This window comes from Humulus lupulus, chromosome X (assembly GCF_963169125.1).
Source record: "Humulus lupulus chromosome X, drHumLupu1.1, whole genome shotgun sequence".
Lineage (NCBI taxonomy): Eukaryota > Viridiplantae > Streptophyta > Magnoliopsida > Rosales > Cannabaceae > Humulus > Humulus lupulus.
In genome coordinates this window covers 227,342,847-227,363,386 of record NC_084802.1, presented here as the reverse complement: position 1 = coordinate 227,363,386, position 20,540 = coordinate 227,342,847, and the positions used below count along the sequence as shown (strand labels likewise).

The 20,540-nt window shown below is 33.8% G+C and overlaps 2 protein-coding genes, 1 long non-coding RNA gene and 1 pseudogene across 3 annotated transcripts; 2 read left to right on the top strand and 2 right to left on the bottom strand.

Annotated features, from left to right (window-relative positions):
• The first annotated feature begins 3,367 nt into the window (after window positions 1–3,367).
• Window positions 3,368–4,576, top strand: LOC133806820 (uncharacterized). Its single transcript, XM_062244908.1, has 2 exons — window positions 3,368–3,848; window positions 3,897–4,576. The coding sequence occupies exons 1-2, from the start codon at window positions 3,368–3,370 to the stop codon at window positions 4,574–4,576; spliced, it is 1,161 nt and encodes a 386-aa protein (XP_062100892.1).
• A 43-nt stretch (window positions 4,577–4,619) lies between these two features.
• On the top strand, window positions 4,620–5,487 carry LOC133806819 (uncharacterized). The gene is made up of 2 exons (XM_062244906.1): window positions 4,620–4,832; window positions 4,984–5,487. Exons 1-2 carry the CDS (start codon window positions 4,620–4,622, stop codon window positions 5,485–5,487), a joined length of 717 nt encoding a protein of 238 aa, XP_062100890.1.
• A 7,103-nt stretch (window positions 5,488–12,590) lies between these two features.
• LOC133804191 (uncharacterized) lies at window positions 12,591–14,780 on the bottom strand. The gene is made up of 5 exons (XR_009878347.1): window positions 14,656–14,780; window positions 14,177–14,268; window positions 13,279–13,590; window positions 12,985–13,049; window positions 12,591–12,678 (listed from the first exon to the last, which is right to left on the bottom strand). It is a non-coding gene; the product is annotated as an uncharacterized LOC133804191 (long non-coding RNA).
• A 1,539-nt stretch (window positions 14,781–16,319) lies between these two features.
• Window positions 16,320–18,351, bottom strand: LOC133806818 (homogentisate phytyltransferase 1, chloroplastic-like; annotated as a pseudogene).
• Window positions 18,352–20,540: the final 2,189 nt, after the last annotated feature.

Sequence of the window (20,540 nt, the reverse complement as noted above, 5' to 3'; positions counted from 1 at the left end):
ATTAAACTAACATTTATAATATATAAAATTTTTGAGTAATTCTCATATCTTAATATTTGACACACAAATATCATTGATAATTTATAATAAATTTAAATTATAACATACTAAGACAATAAAGTACTTAGATATAAAGATAGAGGAGACGACTATTGTGGGGCATATATTTTGCCTGTAGGAGCATCTCTGTTTTTGGCACGTGGAGATATTATAATCCAATATTTTTTTATATTGTAGTTATTTAGGACCTTCTACCAGGTTTTAAAAAATTCTGAATAATTTACGGTGCCGAAAACATGCTTTAAAATAACTTGTTTCCTGCACATATAGAACAAGCTTCAAAACAACCTGTTTCATATTTTTCGCACTATAAATTATTTAGGATTTCTAAAAAAATTGTGGGAGGTTCTAAATAATTACACTGTACATTGTCATATAAAAAATTGGGATTGTAACTATCATTATGCCGAAAATACGAAAACATGTTGTTTAGAAGCCCGTTTTTTACTCTTGTGAAACATATTGTTTTGAATTTTGTTTTCGATAATCTCAATTATTCAGAATTTCTTGAAAACTAGTAGGATGTCTACTATAACTATAACTACAATGTAGACGATCATGTAAAATTCCCCTTAAATAATTTTCCTAATAAAAGATGGATGTAAAATTAAATAAATTAAGTAAACACATCTATCTTTTATTTGAGTTTGAGTGGTGTTAAGTGTCACGGGCCGCCAACTTTGATACTCGAATTGACGTGCGACACTTGTTAGCGCTCTTAGCTAGCAAGTCAGCCTAGAATTCACACCTGCGGCAAGCAAGCTCAATGGTTAGCCACGTTACAAGTCTCACACAAGTAAGGGCAATTATGAAGCAGGAGCAAGAACGAGGCAAGCTATCTAGAGACAACATCCCACACAACAATCAGAGCATACAACACAGTCAAGTGGCATGCAATGGCCCAACGAAGGTAACAAACAAGCAACACATAGACCGTAAAGAAAGCATACACAAAGGGGCATGGCAAAGCATCGTTTTATTCATATAAGGCCTTGATAGGGCAAGGGAGTACACAATTTAAGTCCCTATTTGTTGGTGGCCATGGTGCTTTTTTAAGTCACTAGGTCACCCCCCCTAAGGAGCTTTCTAAGGAAACGAAGTCTTCCAAAGAACATATATGATTTTTGTCTGGGAGACATATGCATAATTACAAAAGTGTCATCTCCTACCTATGAGGTTACTTGGTGCAAGACTTGACTAATGATCAAGCACCAAGACATGCTCATACATACAAAATGGCCCCCTGGAGGTGTATCATGACGCAGCACGTCACATTAAGCATAGTAACCAGATTGTAGGGCCTTTGATGAGACCGCCCCTTGGAAAGGGTGTCTAAACTAGCAGCTTTGACCTAACATATTATGTAGTTTTGAATGAAAACCAGCAACGTTTTTTTATTCGTCCTTACGTTGAAAAAAAATTGTAATGCCTTCTGTATTTTGTATGTATATAAATATAATTAATGAATCAAACTTTTCTATATAGGAATTTAATAGTGCCTTTATTATGCACCTGGTTTTTTTTTAATATTTTCTGTCCACAACTGTATAACCCTTCTATAAAGTTAACTCTCTTTGGATTATTTATTCCTTCATCACTTGACCATAATTACGTTTTTAAACACAATTTAGCTTCTTCTTATTTTTGATTTTTTAATAAGAAATGTCCATATTTATGTCGACATTGTTGAAATTTACAGGCTAATACTTAAACCCCTTTTCTATGTCCCTTTAATTTCAATAGATGAGAAATTAGAGGCTGTTTCACGTTGTTTTCTGTTTTCAAAATTTTATTTTCATAAATGAGAAAATAAAACAGTTTTTATAGTTTTTAAAAAACAACAAGTGTTTGGTTAATGTTTTCTAAAAATAATTTTTTAGTTTTTTTTTAAATTTTAAATAAAAAATTAATAAATATATTTACAAAGATAAAAATCTTTTAAATGTTTGTAATAAATAATGGGATAAAGTAATGTCAAATAAAAAATGATGAAAAATAAAGAGAGAAATTTTGAGGAAGAAAAATTGAGAAGAGAGAAATTGATGTAAGAAAAAAATTGCTAGAGAAAATGTCAAGATAGAGAAAATGAGGATGCAGGAAGTGACGAGAGAGAAAATAATGAGATAATAAGTAATGGAGAGAGAAAATAAAAAAAATCAAAAGTGATGAGAGTGAATGTGATGTTAGAGAAAGTAAGAATAGAAAAAAGTGATGAGAGATAAATTAATAAAAAAAAATGATGTAAGATAATAATAATAAAAAAAAATTAACAAAAAGTAATTTGAGAACAACTAAAAATAATTTTTTGTTGTTTTCAAAAAAAATTTAAACCTTTATTTGTTTTCAGAAAATACTTTTTAGATTTAAAAAAAAAAATAAAAAATTAGTTAAGGAGCCAACTGGCACAAAGGGTAACTCCATGAATTAACCCTTTTTCACCATATATTTATAACCATAACCCCTCATTAATGTTTCTCACATTAATGACTTTATAGGCACTTAAAAAGACATCAATACCCTTCAATAGATATTAAGTTGTTCCCTTCTCTCTTTTGTTTGTCTTGCACGTACCTAGCAGCCATGGAAATGATCTACTCTCACAAAATATAGCAAACACATATTCTCTCTCAAATCATCAAATCTCAAAGGTCATCACCATTTTTTCGCACCAAGTTTAGAAAGTGACGTTATCTCCCACATCTCTTTTCTTCTCACCCAAGTTGAAGAAGATTAAATAAAAATCATCTCCCAAACTTGAAGAAGATTGAACATTTGATTTGATAATGAGTAAGTATTTTCTTATTTATAGGTTATGGGTGTCTTGTGTAATAGTTTAAATAGAATTTTGGAACTACTATACACTAAAAAATCTGTGAAAAGAAATAATTTTATGTTGAGATGACGAATTTTCGAATGATTTTCGCGATTTAAGTCACTGTGTTCACACTTTGTTCACACGTTATTCACACTTTGTTCACACTTGGTTCACATTTTCGCAATTTAGGTCACTGGGTTCACACTTTGTTCACACATTATTCACACTTTGTTCACACATGATTCAGACTTGGTTCACGAGTACTTAACACATGATTCACATTTGGTTCACATATGATTCACACTTGGTTCACACATAATTCACACTGGGTTCACACACTGTTCACACACGTTTCACACTTGGTTCACACATGCTTCACACATGCTTGCTTCACACATTTATTTCTTGTTTCTTTTGGCTAGTTTTACCTAATAACCTTTGGATTTCGAACCTTTTGTCATATGTTATACAGGTCAAACACATATAAATATTATGGTGTTATATAATGGATCATGGGAACAAGTTTTGAACGAAGGTTGGTCATTTAGTGCTAAACAAAGCAAGGGTATGAAGGTGCCAAAGACTATCACTTACAATAGTCTTGTTGATCAATTGTATACTTTAATCGGAGCTGACAAGTCTCGTATTGATCTTGACTTAAATGTAATCTATCATTTTGGAAGTAAAGGTATCCCTCCATCTTTGATTAGTAATGATGATGATGTTGCTTTTTTTCTTGATGAGATAGGAACATCTATCAATCATCGGACACCCCTATGTGTGTCTACTATAGAGAAGAGAAGTAATGATCCTTTGGTTACTAAAACACGTGAGTTGTATACTATTCCTCCAGTTGAAACCAAAGTGAATGATGATTTTTGCATTGATGGCAATGAAGACAGTTGTGATGATGATAATAATGATGCAGATGGCAATGAAGACAGTTGTGATGGTGATAATAATGATGCAGATGGCAATGAAGATAGTTGTGATGATGATAATAATGATGCATTAAGCTCAGATGATAATGAAAATATTGATAGGTCTACCTGCAATGATGTACTTGTGAAGCATAATTTACAACAGTCTACCTCCAATGAAGTATTAAAGAGCCATGATTCCTCAAATAATAGAGGTCGTAAAGTAAGACAGGTTGGTGAAGATAATCTATGGAGTACTCCACTTTTGTTGAATCAAGGGGAAAAAGGCTCTACTTCAGCCTCAACAGCTCAATTACTGACATCTTCTTCGAGTATCAATTCATGGGAAATAAAAGAGGGTCAAATATTTGAGAACAAGCAAGAGTTGAAGATGAAACTCCATCTTTATGCATTAAAGAAAAACTTTGAGTTTAAAGTAAAGAAGTCTGCGAAAAATATATGGTGTACAGTATGTGTTGATGATAAATGCAAATGGAGGTTGAGGGCTACAAAATTGGTTAATTCCAATATGTTCGAGGTTCGTAAATTTTTCGGTGAACACACATGCTCATTGGATGTTCGACATAAAGATCACCGTCAGGCATCCCCATGGCTTATTGGACATGTCATAAGGAGAAAATTTGAGGGTGATGATGTTAATTACAAGCCAAGGTCAATTGCAAAAGATGTGAGTTTATCATATGGAGTTCATATGAGCTATGCTAAAGCTTGGAGGTGTCGAGAGCATGCATTGGCTTACTCATTTGCAGATGGACAATGAAGGTAGGTTCAAATATTGCTTCATAGCCTTAGGTGTTTCTATAATGGGGTTTAAAACATATATTCGCCCAGTTATATGTGTAGATGGAACCTTCTTGACTACTCGGTATGGAGGTACTTTGTTATGTGCCATGGGACAAGATGCTAACAAGCAAATATATCTAATTGCATTTTCAGTAGTTGACTCAGAGAATAATGACTCGTGGTTGTATTTTCTACTGAGGTTGAAGGAAGCGATTGGTGAAGTGGAGAATCTAGTATTCGTGTCTGATAGACATACTAGTATAGCAAGTGCCTTTACTAAAATTTTTCCTGAGGCACACCACGGTGCTTGTATACATCATGTTAGCATGAATATCCGTGCGAAGTTCAAAACTGACCATTGCCATGAAGAATTCTTCCTTGCAGCGAGAGTTTTTACGCCATTTTGAGAAGATTAAATTCAAAGATCTTGCAATTGCTCAATACTTAGAGAATCAAGTGGGTTTTGAAAAGTGGGCTCGTTCTTTCTTTCCTGGTCATCGATATAATTTAATGACTACAAGTATTGCCGAAAGCTGGAACAATGTCATTGCTGAGGCACATGGGTGGCCAATTACTTGTCTCATGGAATTTATGAGGCACACTTTACAAAAATGGTTTTTCGAGCGTCGAACTGCAGCATCAGCGGCTACAAGTCCTCTTGCCACAGAAGTGGAAGCTGATTTGCGAAAGTTAGCAGACAAGTCCACTACCTCGTTCTCTTTTCCGTCTAGTCAGTATGAAATAACAGTATTGGATGGTGATCTTGATGGAGATGTCGACCTGAGGAGGAAAACATGTAGTTGTAGAAGATTTGATTTGACAGGTCTTCCTTGTGAACACGCTCTAGCTGGTGCTCGAGATCGTGGCATTAGTCCATATGGTGGTTGAAGCGTGGTTGTCATCCTATGGTGGATCTGTATATACGCTGGGTAATGAAGAATCTTGGGTGATACCAAATGACATAAGAAGTATGATGATAGCTCCTCCTTTAGTGAAGCAGAAGGCTGGTCGTCCAAAGAAGAAACGACGTTTATCAAAGGGTGAGAAGAATAGCAAACAACATAGATGTAGTAGATGTGGTGTCCTGGGCCACAATCGAGTGATATGCACCACTATTTGTCCCCCGTCGTCTAGACATGCTTAGTTTGTACTTTTATTGTTTTACTTTGTACTCTTCAATTGCAGAATTTGAATTTTTAGATTGGTTCAGTAATATGACTTTTTGTGTTAAAGTTTGTTGTTTCGGACACACCTAATTCATATTCACACATAATTCACACCTAATTCACACATAGTTCACACATTATTCACACATATTTCACACGCAGTTCACACATAATTCACACATAATTCACACCTGGTTCACACCTAATTCACACATAGTTCACACATAGTTCAATCCCGATTCACACATATTTCAATCCTGATTCACACTTAATTCACACCCAATTCACACATAACTTAATAAGATAAAAGTGACAAAGATTTATCCATTCCACTATTAAGATGAAATAAATGAAGTCATTCAATACCATTTAATGAGATAAAGTTGACATAGTTTCTTCATACATTCAAAAGTAAGATACATATATTTAAATAAAAGACAACTATGGTTGTAAGTTATGGTAAAACAAATCTACACAAGTCTTTTTTCTAAAGAAATCCATGTTGTCGTCATTTACTTCGGATAGCGGTTTTTTGGCTAGCAAGTACTCCAGATGTTTGATGACATATACCCCACAATCGCCACTGCAAAGGAAATAAAGTTTTTTAATTATTGGAAGACCATATTGATTATTGGAAGACCAAAGTTTTTTAATATAAATATGGTTAACAAAGTTATACCTAGTTTTGGTCTGTGGCACTTTTTCTGTGCCAAGTCTTGTGAACTCAAAACACACTTTCTCTGCTTGTAGTTGGACATCTTTCCTATGGCTTAACAGCCCACTGGATTGAATTAGAAATGGTAGCATTTTTCCCCATCTGCTCATTTTATTCTCAAACTCCTTGTTGGAGACCACAGTGATATCAGAGCCATAAGCTTTTATAAGATAACTTGTCAATGATATCTCTAACAACACCCAATGTGTCCCAGAAAAATTAATTGGGGCAAACACTTCGTCAATGTCTTTCCAACTCCTTTTGAAATTGTTATCATCACCTACCAAGTAATCAAGCACTTCTTGTGGCCAAATGTAGCTTGATTTGATTTTCTTCTTGTTGAATTGTTCCCAATGTGGTTCGAAGAACTGTTGGAACATAGAATCCACGATGGTGAATCTTTCGGAGTAAGTCTTCTTGTAAGTGTACACTCGTTCTTTCATCAACCCTAAAGCTGCATCAATGTGCTGCATGCCAAATATTATAAGTATATATACATTCAAATTATATATATTTTTAAAAAAAAATTATTTCAGTAGTCTTACCAGTCCGTCCAGCCATGTACGTGGTGTAAGTAGCTGAATAAACCATTTCGCAGTGCACGAACCAGCCAAGAGAGAAATAGGCTTATCATTCTTTTTTAAACCAATTACCCATTTCTTAAAACGTCTCATTTGCTTTTCGTCATATGGCTGTAGGGGATTAATTTCACAAGGATCAGTTACAATTGTCTTTGCTTTCTTTTTCCTCTTAGTTGGATCAGTAAACTCGAAACCAAAAATTCTTTTCGTTGGAACCCTCCTTCTCTTGAATTCCACCCCAGCCATATCTCTAGGAGATACCACCTTACAGCTAGGGCTATCTTCTCCAACTACGTGCTCCATAATAAATGTACGGTGTGGTGAAGCAAGATGCTCATCTGATAATGAATCCTCAGAATCACTACCTTTACGTTGCAAGAGCACTAATTCAATTAGATAATCCAACTTCTCCTCCATTCTTTGTTGGTTACTTTTCAAAGTGTCAATATCAGCTAACAACTTTTCATGGTGGGTGTTAATTGGAGTTGGTATCTCTTTCTTGTCTTGCTCGTGACGATGCCCATCTGCTACATCGGGCTTTGTGGGAGATTCCTCACGTTCTTCCCCTTCAAACTCCAATTCCACATCATCGTCTACAAAGCTAATAACACGTCCCATGAGTAGTTCATCTGGTCCTTGAATAATAAAGTCATGAAATTCTTTCTCTTCGGGTCTTGGATTGAGCGTGGCCTTCACAAGATTCTGCAAGATTACTTATAAATCACAAACTCAAATAAAATCTTAATGACTTACACTTTTTTTCTTAAATACACCTTCAATATCTTTCTCTTTCAGCATTTTATGCGCTGACCAACTAAGCATTCTTGGAAAGGCAAGGGGTTGTTGATCAACAAATGCAGAGAACTTTGTGAAAATTACATAGGCCCAATATTGCAGAGCAATGGCATAACCATAAATTGTGTACTGAGGTGCTGGTCTTTTTCTCTTTTGCTCAACATTCTTCAAGTATTTATTCCTTAGCCTTTCCATATCTCTTGTCAAGCCGAATAATGTCTTCTCGTACGATAATCTCCCCCAAGGATAGTTGAAGAAGTCATCTTCATTTTCCGCCATGGAAAGGACATCAATAAAGCATTTCTTCTTTGGTTCACTAGGTAATAAAAGAGAGTCTACCAAAAAACATAGACCTAATTTCCATACGTCTTCTTTCACATCGCACCTTTTGAATCCATCTTCCAACTCTTCAGAAGACAAACATTCTTTATTGTTCAAGTATTTCTGGAGAAGTCTTTTACTCTTGGTCATTTCTTTATACTTTGCCTGATCCGGAGAAATTCCACAATTCAATCCAGTGATCAAACCAAATTCACTAATTCCAAACCTTGTATTCTGACCACAAATATTAAAATTCAAGCAGTATTCATTCTTTCCTCTACCAACAACTCTCCTAAGCAGTAACTGGTGAATAATAACTCCAGAATATTGTAGAGGCGGAGCTAAGAAGAATTGCTTGAATGGTGACTGTTTCGCTCGTTCCAACAAGTCAAATGTCGTGAACTTCGCTATTATTGTACTCATAATGCTCCCTCCCCTATACGCAGCCTTTGCTGGATAATGCCTTTCAGTAGGAAGCATGAGGAGTGACATCTGAAAAGGTAAATTAAATAAGCGCTTAATACATAACTCAAATATATTCACACTTTCTTCACATACGGTTCACACATTATTTACACATGGTTCACGCATAGCTCACCCAAATTCACACCAACCTCACATAATTCACACATAGTTCACACACAGTTCACACATAGTTCAATCCCGATTCACACATATTTCAATCCTGATTCACACTTAATTCACACCCAATTCACACATAACTTAATAAGATAAAAGTGACAAAGATTTATCCATTCCACATTTAAACAACTTTTACAACAAGAGTAAAAATATATATTTTCGGTAATACATTTGTGGGGTCATATAAAAATTTACTATTGAGGTACATTTTATGTACACTAGTTTAGAAACTCTACAACAACCAAATCACACCAAAACCAAAATACCAAACACTGCAACAATGACAAGTAAAGAAAACACAGGGGAGTTCAGAGCATAAAGGTCTCCTAAGTTCATTTTGCTAGTCTTGCCATCTCAATTCGCTATTCTCAAAGAGTTACAGAGCTTCTCTTCTCTCTTTTTCTCTATTCTCTACCTTTTTCACCAGCCATCTACCGTACAAGTTTTCCATCACTCAGCCAATCATTTGCATCAGAGGTGTAATGATTAAAACACATCAGAAAATGATTGCCAAACCAATTCTGCAGCCCCACGTGTACCAACTGCAAATTCTAGTTGTCACCTTAATTTTAAACCACCTTGGCTGCAATTGCAGAACCAAATGCAACTCTGGCCAGCATTGCCATAAGCTATGTCTTACTCTTGACCACTTAGTACATATGGTAACTAATGTGAGAGACATCCTTAAATAACAGTTATTATAACTAAAACAAGCCTAATCATAGTGCATACCCCACAACAACCAAAATATTATTTCCTCAAAAGTTCCCAAAATACAGTCCCATTCCTCATTCTAGTCAACCTTTTCTTGGTTATATTAAAGAAATATATGTATATATATTCATGATTTCAGCCGAGGCCATACCATAATACACATCACTTAGAAATTATTTCAACACTTCAAAATAAGACAGTACAATTTGATATTGACAGTATGTACAAGTTTCTCATCATACTCTTGCCTCACTACAAGGAAATAAGTCTAATAATGGCTTATTATAATCAAGAAAAGGTTCAAGAATCACTTTTAATAGGGTTAGTTAGTGTAGTTTCCTTTTATAATTCACACATTATTCACCATAAGTTCAGAACATGGTTCACACACCATTCACACCAAATTCACACATGGTTCACACATCATTCTCACATTGTTCACCATAATTTCGGAACATGGTTCGCACATCGTTCACACACTATTCACACCAAATTCACACATTATTCACACTAAAATCACACATGGTTCACACCAACTTCACTTCATACATGGTTCACACCACAATCACACATGGTTCACACCAATTTCACACATTGTTCACACTGAAATTACATATGGTTCACAACAACTTCACTTCACACATGGTTCACACTAAATTCACACCACAATCACACATGGTTCACACCAATTTCACACATTGTTCACACTGAAATTACATATGGTTCACAATAACTTCACTTCACACCAAATTCACACTAAATTCACTCCTTATTTCCCAATTAAAACATGCCTCAAGTAGTTAGAAATTTAACCAAAGTACAAATTCAAAATAAACAAAGGAGTCATAATAACAACAAGGGATCCCAACAACAATACCTTCGGCTAGGGTATCGGGCTTGCAAGGGGAGTGTGGGGTCTTAGGTGTTGTAAACCTTGGGCTCCGGCGACGTGGGCTCCGACGACGTGGGCTCGACGATATGGCTGAAATGTGGGTGGGTTCGGCGTCGGGACCAAGCGGAGGGGATGGGTTCGTGGGTTTGGGAACAAGAGTGTAAAAGGGGCTGGTGGTTGTGGAGATGATGACGCAAGTGGGAGGAGGGACGAGGTGGGTGCTGGCCGGAGTACCACCGCAACTTCGACAGGAATAAATCTGGGTTTGGGAGGGAGGGTTTTCAATGGACGGGAAGGGGGAAGGGGAAGAAACTTAAAGAGTTTTATTTGGGTTGTTTAACAAAAGGGGTAATTTTGTCTTAAAGAGTTAAAAATGTGAAAAACTTTAACTAAGGGTTAGAGTTATAAGTATAGGGCTGAATAAGGTTAGTTCATGGAGTTACCCGGTACAAAGGTCTTTCTAGCTATAATTGCCCGTGTTATGCCGTCGGCCAAACGTCTATTTATACAAGGGACCTAGAAATATTGTTGAATTTTCCCCACAATTCTTTTCACTTTTCTTTTTGTTTATTTGTTTTTTTTCTTCTTCTGTTTTGTCTGTTTTTCTCTTCTTGGACGTATTTAAAATATGTTATATTATAATTAAGTTAATGTACATGGTGACTAGACATAGTATGTATAAGAAAACCCTATGCTAGAAGCTGAGTAATTTTCAATATTATAGAAACTACTACATGTATATGATTCCAACCTAAGTCAATAATACAGCTAATATTTCATTCGTCAAAATATGTCTTTGTGTTCCCTTTCTCAAAGTCTCTAAGAAAGAACAATAATATGGTTAGTTTGTGGCACTTGCATTTTTAAATTGAATATTGCTACAAAGCATTTAATGATATCCAACATTATTTGATGCGCGACATATTATGATTGATGTAATATGCATAATCTAGATCTAAAAACTTTATATCAAGAAAAAGAAAATAAAAGAGTAGTAATTACGGTAAAAAACTTCTCAGCTTTCACTAGCTCTTTAGATGGAGTATGAGATAGAGCGTTGTGAGCCTATATACCAAAACCCTATATTTATATGGGTGAGACATTCCATCAATTGATGTCATAATATTTGACAACCAGTAGGATATGAAATATTACAGAACTCAATTATGAAATTGAGTAACTGAATTAATGCTGACAATATTGAGAATATTTGTCAATTAATCCAAATATTGACTTTAATTATAATTTATTAGAATTATAATTTTTGGTAACTGTAATTAATTAAATAATATTCTAACATTCTCCCACTTGATCTGTATTTAAACTAAAGTTCCACTTAAGTCCAATGATTATCCTTGTTAGGCAACAACCACATGAATTATAGCGATATGTCCTCTTTATGACGAGTATTATCTTCCATGTATTATAATGTATTTATTACTCAACAATATACTTTATGTGGCGATACAACCACTACAAGAAAAAACAGCATTCATAACACTTAAAAACTGCTAACCGGGACTATTGATAACGCTTCTGAAAATGCTAACATAGCCCTTGTTATTAAAAGTCCAGTCTTTTCTATAACATTATTTGAATGTTATGTTCGGTGTTATCTTAAACTATTCAATAACACATTTTTAGTTGCTATAATATTCAAATAATAACATTTAGATAGAGTTTTTGGTTATAAATTTTAAGTTTAATCTTATACTTTTTTCATAACACTTTTCAACTGTTACATTTGATTATTTTGATAACATTTTTAGTTTGTTATATTATATAAACCATAACGATTTTTTACGCTTATAATATGTTTTTAAATCATAACATATAGTAATAAAATTGTTACTTTAGTGTGGAAAATATATTTTAAATTATTTTTTGATAAGTATACTTATATGGTTTTTTTTAATTAAAAGATTTTCATTATTGTATTTTGATAAACAAAATCAAAATTAATCATAAAATGTAACTCTCAATAGATTGATAAACCATAAGTATTACATTAAACAATAACTAATTCAATCCATGAATGTGTCTAATTCATGATATCTTAGTTCTAACTTAAATTTGAAAGCTTAACATAATAAAGTTTTATAATCTTGAACATTTTTTACTTCAAACTATAGTTTAGATGATGCTATTGTTGCTGCTACTGTTGTTGATGTTGTAGCTGTTCTTCAGCTTGTTGTGCTTGATTGTGAACCCCAGATGGTGTACTAGTCCTTCGAGGGAACTTGTTCAAACTCTCTGAAAAATAAATAGAGAAAGATAAGCAACAAATATAAAACTGCATGCTAACAAGAATGAAACTATTCTCATAAGAAATATAATCCAAGGTCAATAAGTCTTGGAACCCCTTGTAATCTAGTTTTGGTATCAATAAAGATTCATTCTAGTTATTCAACATACTAGTGTGCATCAGCAATACAAAGACCCACGAACAGATTAATGGTGTATTCAAGAGACCACTGACACTCTTTAACCACAAAATATAACTCACCTTCAAGAAAATCTTTTACACTACCCACAACTTCATTTATTCATTTTTTTTACCTTTTATTGGGTGCCTAACATCTAGCAGAATTTATCAAAAATTTGAGGCTTTCCAAGTCATCATCCTGTAATAGCATGAAGAATTTAGCCGAAATCAACATCATTATGAAGTGATAAACCAGATATTTCTAGACAAGTTTAGATCTATTTTGTTCCTTTGTTTAATTTTTAGTTTTAGGATATATACAAATAAGATTTAACAATAAATATATCTTAAACAAAGAAAGAAAAGAATTTAAATGTTATAAATTCTATAGATATAGGTGCATCTGTAATTAAATAAAGAAAACTTACAGTAAAAGTAGTTACAGTTCTTTTGGTGCACAGATCCAGCCTCAAGTCCAGATTCTTTTCATGGCAAGATATGTCTCTGAGAATGTGACGAGTATAGACATGTTCAATCTAAAAGAATAATTAATTGGAGAAAAACACAAACCTCAGAACTTGATGATGAAAGTTAAATATCATCAACCTGTTTTCTTGTTACAAAATCTACTGTGATCAAGTATAGACTGCTCAACCTCGACTGAACTGAAGCAACAAAATAAAAGATTAATCAAATAACCTATATCAAAAGTTAACATTACAAAACAGTGGTAGATTTCCCTTTTTTTGCTAGAATAAACATCATAGGTATGCAAACACTAAGACTAAATCCCTCTGAAAGACTTCGATTGGCAGAGAGAATTAAAACTGGAAACAACATATTCCATCATAAAAAGATTTACTCATCAAAATAATTTGAAGCCCTGCATGGATTCTATGCTACATTACCCCCAATTAAATATGTGGAATTTCTAATAATAGGCACATCCTAGGTCAAAAATACATAGATAGAAAGATGTATAAATTACATAAGAGAAAGAGGGAGAAAGCGAGAGAATACATTGTAGGCAAAGGAAGCTCTAGTTTGACTCTTGGTGCCATAGTGACAATGTTTGTCTCAGGACGAGTGGCTTTCCCTTTTCCTCCCGTTGCCTTGTCTTTTTTCAGCTTTTTAACTGATGAGCCCTGCTTTCCTCCTTCTACTGATCTTTTCTGAACACACGAGTTAATATTAAGCATCACAAGAGTGGATGCCTGATAAATATCCTATAACTAGATAGTCACAAGCACAGTCTAAACAGAGGTTACACAAATATGGATAGTAAAAGAAATAACCAAACATTTTTGTACCTTATTTTCCTCCCACTCCGACTCTTTAGTTTCTCCTTCTGCCTTTTCAGAATCAGAAAGCAAACCCCCAGTCTTTTCCAAGCGTTCTTCCAAAGAGTCTTCCAGCAACTATAAAAATATGGCAACTACTTAAATTTCCTATTACTAACAAACATATATGGGAAACTGTCATATAGAAAGAAAAAAAAACCTCTTTTAGGCTACTAAATAACTCTCTGTAGGTTGACCAAGTTTTAAATAATTAATTTAGAAAAGAAGAATGATGCTTATCATTCCTAAATAATTTTGAATGAAAATGAAAAAGGGAAAAACATGTGATAAATACTGAGATCAGAAGACAAATGAAAAAGGAATGAATAAAAGACATTTAGATTCCATTTTAACTTCAACATACCAACATGAATCAATGGATCATAAGTGTAATACTCAGAGCACAAAGAGGGGGTAACAGAAAAAAGCAAACCCGATTGAAACAAGATAACTTTGTTGACTCACCCCTCAATGTATTTCCTTCTGATTAATCTGACTGACTGCATCCTGGCTGCTGCCAGTCAATGTAACAGCCTCCGCATCATCAGAAATTGAGTTGGGTTGTCTAGGAGAAACTGCAAACCAGTACACATGCATACATTACACATCATATAAAAATAAAGGAAGCATTTTTACATAAGCGGTAAAAGAAGAAACGTGTACCTTGAAAGTAGATATGCTCATTGATAATACCAAGTACAGTGGTAGATTGAGACTTATGTAGAAATTGCAGAAGAAGCTCATAAGAATACTGAGAAGACAACAAGTCATGAGTTTTTTTATACCGCTGCCTCACTGATTCAAGTATACGTATGTTACTAGCAATCATAAGCAACGATTTTGACATCCTTCCAGAAGACTGTGCATAATACCAACACACTAATACAGTGCATAGGTTATTCATAACTCCGCAATAAATAAATAAATTACAAGAAGCAGTAGGCACCCCAACCTAAATCATTTACTATAAATTACAAGAAGCAGTAGGCACCCCAACAAGAAGCAGTAGGCACCCCGTCCTCTAAGTCACACTAATAATTTTTTTAAGCTATAAACGAAACTACTATATAGGATTTGGGCCACAGCTTTCCTATCAGTAAGAGGGTTAAAGCTTATGGAAGGTAGTTGTTTCAGTTGAGGCATCTAGCCAACTTGCATAGGCCTCATCTCTACAGAAAGCAATGAAAAAGATTTCCCTATAAATTGCTGAAGGTTTTCCTTTCATCTCTAAAGGGAACCACAAGCGAGTTTGGCAAATAGGTTCCTGATCTAAAGGTCTCAGGTATACATATCCTATAACTATAATAATGGGGTATTCTTTCCCTTTTAAGTACTTTCTGCTCCCTGTTTATCAAAATGAAAGTTAAGATTGCTAACATCCTGTGGTGCTAGTAATTATTAATACAGTTGGCGTACCAAACAAATAAAATAGTTCATTTCATTTTGGCAGCACTACAAATGACAAAATCCACGCTACCCTCTAAGTCAATAAAACAAAAGTTAATGAATTTAACGTTCAAAATGTATTGAGAATAGAACTTAAGTTTAGGCATACTATCTTTCATCGTGTAGGTGGCCAACTTAATGCAATGCTCACTGAGCCATAAAAATTAAGAATCTCAATGTTAACATTAAAATTGCTCAAAATGCAAAAGTAAAAGATCAGAAAAAACAAACATGTTTCTTCAGCATCTGAGCTCCATTCAATTCATAAGTGATTTGGGCATCAAGACGTGTACGCATAGCTGCTATCTCTTCAGGCGTTGAGTTAGCCATCTTACAGTAGGATTTGAACCTTTCCTCCCACACAAACTCACACACCCAACCACTTGAGTTAGCCAAGTGACTATAATTAATTTTATTTAAAATATTATTTTTGCAATTTTGTTAAACTAAACTATTTTGAATTTATTAATCTAATTTATTGATCAAAACAAAAATAAATATAAAAATTGCCCACAACTTGACAACCCAGCTCAACCTAATAAAGCATGTGCCAAATCCACAAATTTCCAATGCGCCAAAATGACAGATTAGAATTCGATCTTTAAAGTTATCATTGTCATTTCATAATATTTTTTCCACGTGATGAAATTGGGAAAAAGAAAAATGACAATTTAAAATTACATCTAAGAGACAGAATTAGAGGGAAGTACCACAACATAGTTCCATGAAAAAAAAACAAAAGTTGATACCTTAAATAATGCTATAACAACTGAGAAGAAGCTCAAAAATGCAGTTGCAAAGATGAGAGGCCTTGAGAAGGCAGCTGGCCTTTTAAAGACATGGGTCTGAAAATCAATGCATATTTCAGTACTTGGAATCATTGAAATCTTTTCAATTTAAAAAAAAAATTATTGAAATCTGAAACGCATTACTATTATAATTTACATGATCATAGTAATAAATGGCTAAAATATGCAACTATTTGGTAAAACAGATACCCAAATAAACATTATTCCTTCCCCTTCTATTTATATGATACATGTTCCTTTTCATTTACATTCTTAATATCTATGTCATGCATGATTTAGTTATTTTTAGTTTATATCCATACAATAAATGGCATAATGAAAACTTATTTTTATTAAAAGACAATCAGCTTTGGGCACAAGAAATAAGAATGTTTGGATCATGCATAGTATGAGTAGAAAGAGACATCCAAAGTTCAACTTGGCTTGCAACAAGAGGAATAGATATAACATAACCTGCATGTGAAGAAAAAAAGCTAGTTGAACAATCACTGCTCGAACTGCGAGAATGCACATTGCTGCAACTAAATCAAATCTCTTCCATCTCAAAAGGGGCACCTGACATGAAAGGTGTTAAGCTACCAAGTGAGAAACAGATTCTGTAAAGTTTCCACCTTAACCTTTTGTCATTAGGTGACATAAAACTAAGTATATATTTCAAAATATCCGCTGATAAGGCATTGTATATGAAAAATTCTGAGATTAGACAAACTCACATTGATTGAATAAGCAGTTCCCAATGCAAAACTAATGAATAGGGCCCAAAATAATGGCCATGACCCAACAATCCATCCAAGGCCAAAACTCTGAAAAATAAAGTGATAGGTAGTCAGAATATTATAGGCTGCAAATACACAATAATAAGTTTACAATATTTTGCACAATACATTAATACAGAAAGCTAATTCCCATACCAGAATAGAAAAGGATGCGACAATCATGACACCAGTTTGAATTGAATATTCCCCTGATGCCAACGGAAGATATGGCTTGTTAACCTCTGATGAAATACGCCATAGATATCTAGAGTTAGACAATCCTTGATGTATCCCATGTAACCATGTAGAATTGTAGATAGTCTCTCTAGAAGAAAAAAAAATATTAAGGCAAAGAACTAGGAACTGGTGTAGTGACCTTATGCTCAAATGTAAGAATAAAATATATGCATTTTCTTCATTCAAAATTAAGAGAATGTAAGATAGTAAGAGCTAAGAGCTACCTTATCTATATCAATATCATACAACTGATTCAAACCAACAATGTAAATGTTCATTAAGAGGGCGGCTGCAACAGCCTGAAATGAAAAGATCAAATTCATAAGAACGAAATTCATGGTGTGAATTAAAAAAAAGCAGTTCAAAGTATTTTAAGCTTCACCTCCAACATCCCAGCAAAAAATAATGGTGAAAAGTCTGTAAGCTTCTCGACTACAAGTAGGGAAACTGGGACTATGCTCAATGCCTGCTTCCAGAAAAAATAGGATGAGTCTCCAAAAATTGATAGGAAATAATATTATCAATAAATTGAAGTTTAAATGAATGAGATTAATATAATGACTATTCTGGGACTGCCCCGCTAAATTTAAATAACCTACCGTGCCTATGACTGTATGTGACCGAGAAAACCTATAGAAAGCATCCAAGGAATCTTTAACGGAGTTCAAAACATTTTTTGGCTCCGATTCAAGAGGTTATCCATCAGCAGCATTAACCAGGAATCTTTTATTTGGTCTCTGGTAGGATATAGATGTTTCAATGCAATGCTTCAATGAACTGGGTTGTAACCCAGCACAGCAATGTTTTTCTCTCACATTCCAAGCTATAAACCTTGATACATTGTATGCCGCATTTGAACCTGCATTCTCAAAAAAATAAAAAAAGACATAAAAAAAAAATCTCACAATTAGCATATTGGAAACTGTTAACTAATTATTCCTATGAACAGAACTTTTTTTTCAAAACCAAAGACAAACATATATCAAAAGCAAAACCTTTTGGAAAAAGTTCATGTTTTCAATCAAGGATAACAAAAGACCTGTTCTATTTGACCTGGTTATAGAAAATAACATCATTGAACTTATGTCCCAGCAGTGGGTTATGTCAAAAATCTAATGATTCTAATCAAAGTTTTTAACCAACTAGAAAACCAGTTGATGCAGCACAAGCACAAATGCCAATGCCCTATAATCAGAGAGAGCAACAAAGCTTACAATAAAGCAAGTTTATACGACCCCTTTTACATTGCAGCAAGGTTGTCCATTAGTTACATTTCAGCATCAACCATATTTCAACCCCTTTATTAAAGAATATATATGAACAGTAAACAGAGGAACTCATCCAATTTTATAACATTTTGGCTAAGTAAGATGTGTGAAGGGAGAAACTTAAGTGATTCGATAAAGGTCCTACAAGAAAAAGGGCCTAAGAAAAAAAGACAAATATGATTTCTGTTATACAAGAAAAAGAAAACATAAAAGTGTGTGAAACGATTCAACCACTGAATTAGAACAAAAATTAAAAAACAAGATAAACTAATAAGAGGGCCTTTCTAATCACATGAAACTAGAACCAAAAATTAGAGAGTTGCACTTAAAATTTACGAACAACAAGGATTTAAAAAGAAACAACACTACTTGTATTCACTTGTACTATTTATATAAAGAAAAAATACAAGGAAGTAGTTACATGATTTATAAGGGCACCAAATTTACCTGATTTCCAGCACAGCTAGGAAGACTCCAAAAATACACCTGGAATTTTAAAAAAACTCACAATTAGAAAAAACTCCCAATATAAACAAGTTGTAAAATAGTTTCACATCAACACGCAATTGTTGCTATCTGTTTTCTCTGCAGTGTCAACATAAACATAGAAGTCTCACTTAGTCTACTAAACAACAGCTTCAAGGTAAACTACCTAAATATCCAAAACTTTACAAACACATCAAACTTACAGAGGTTCCTATCTTGTCTTTTGAAACAAGATCATCGTCCACTAGACTTTGGACAACATATTTCATGGACTGGGTAATCACACCTTTCTTTGGTCCTAATTTCTCAAGTTCCTTAAGATGAAACCAACAATAAAATCAAGACAAGTCTTCCATTTTATTATGAAAACAAAGAAAAAAAAACTCAATGCGTTTTACAAAAAAATCATATACTTCTTCGAGGAGATTGTTTATAAATTTATTATTAATATACCATTGTCATGAAATAACCAATAAAAAATTATAGAGCATTACATATATAAAATGGAATGCTCACAAGGAAGAAGTCTTGAGAATCGTAAAATATTTGAAGAATTTTCTCACACTTCTCTTCCAGCGAAAGACCTCTTTTCTTCGACTGTAATAAAAACCAATAATTAAAATTATTAAGAAAAAATATTCTGAATGAATAAAACACTAAATTAAACTGTCGATACTTTATTAAATTATAAGAAAGAAAATAAAATGTAGATAATAAGTATGTAATATCACTGAATCAACGACATCTAGAATCTAGATTAATATGAGTATAATAATTACTTATAAGTCATCTAAGATTCAAAGCCATGTATCTTTTCATCAATCAAACAAAGCAGAAAACTAAAGATCGAGAATTACGGTCCACGCCCCCATTTCCTCTTTAGTTTCTCTAATTTAAGATTCGATGTTCTTTAAGAACTCAGAAACCCAAGAACTAAAATTGGGATTTTGAGTCATTTTTTCACAACATTTCAACAAATCAGTGGTGAAATTGGTTAACCCAAAGCCTAGGCTATATCAAATCAACATAGAAATGCTAGTTCTACCTATATCAAATCAGAATGAAGAAGAGAGAGAAGAAAGGGAGCTAGAGAGAGAGCAAGGGAAAAGCATTTGGTGATGGTGACGAGAACATTACCTGATTTCAATGTTCAAAGACAGTGGAAGGATCCATCCATCAGCCTTTCTATCTCCACAACGCTGACCTGCAACATGATTATACAACATGATTATTGTCTTGCAGCTGTTCATGAGGTTTCGAGGGTGAAAAAGATAAGATCTTCATCCTATAGACATAACAAGAACAAACTGGGCGATTATCAATACAAGAATCAATTTTTTCAGAAAATT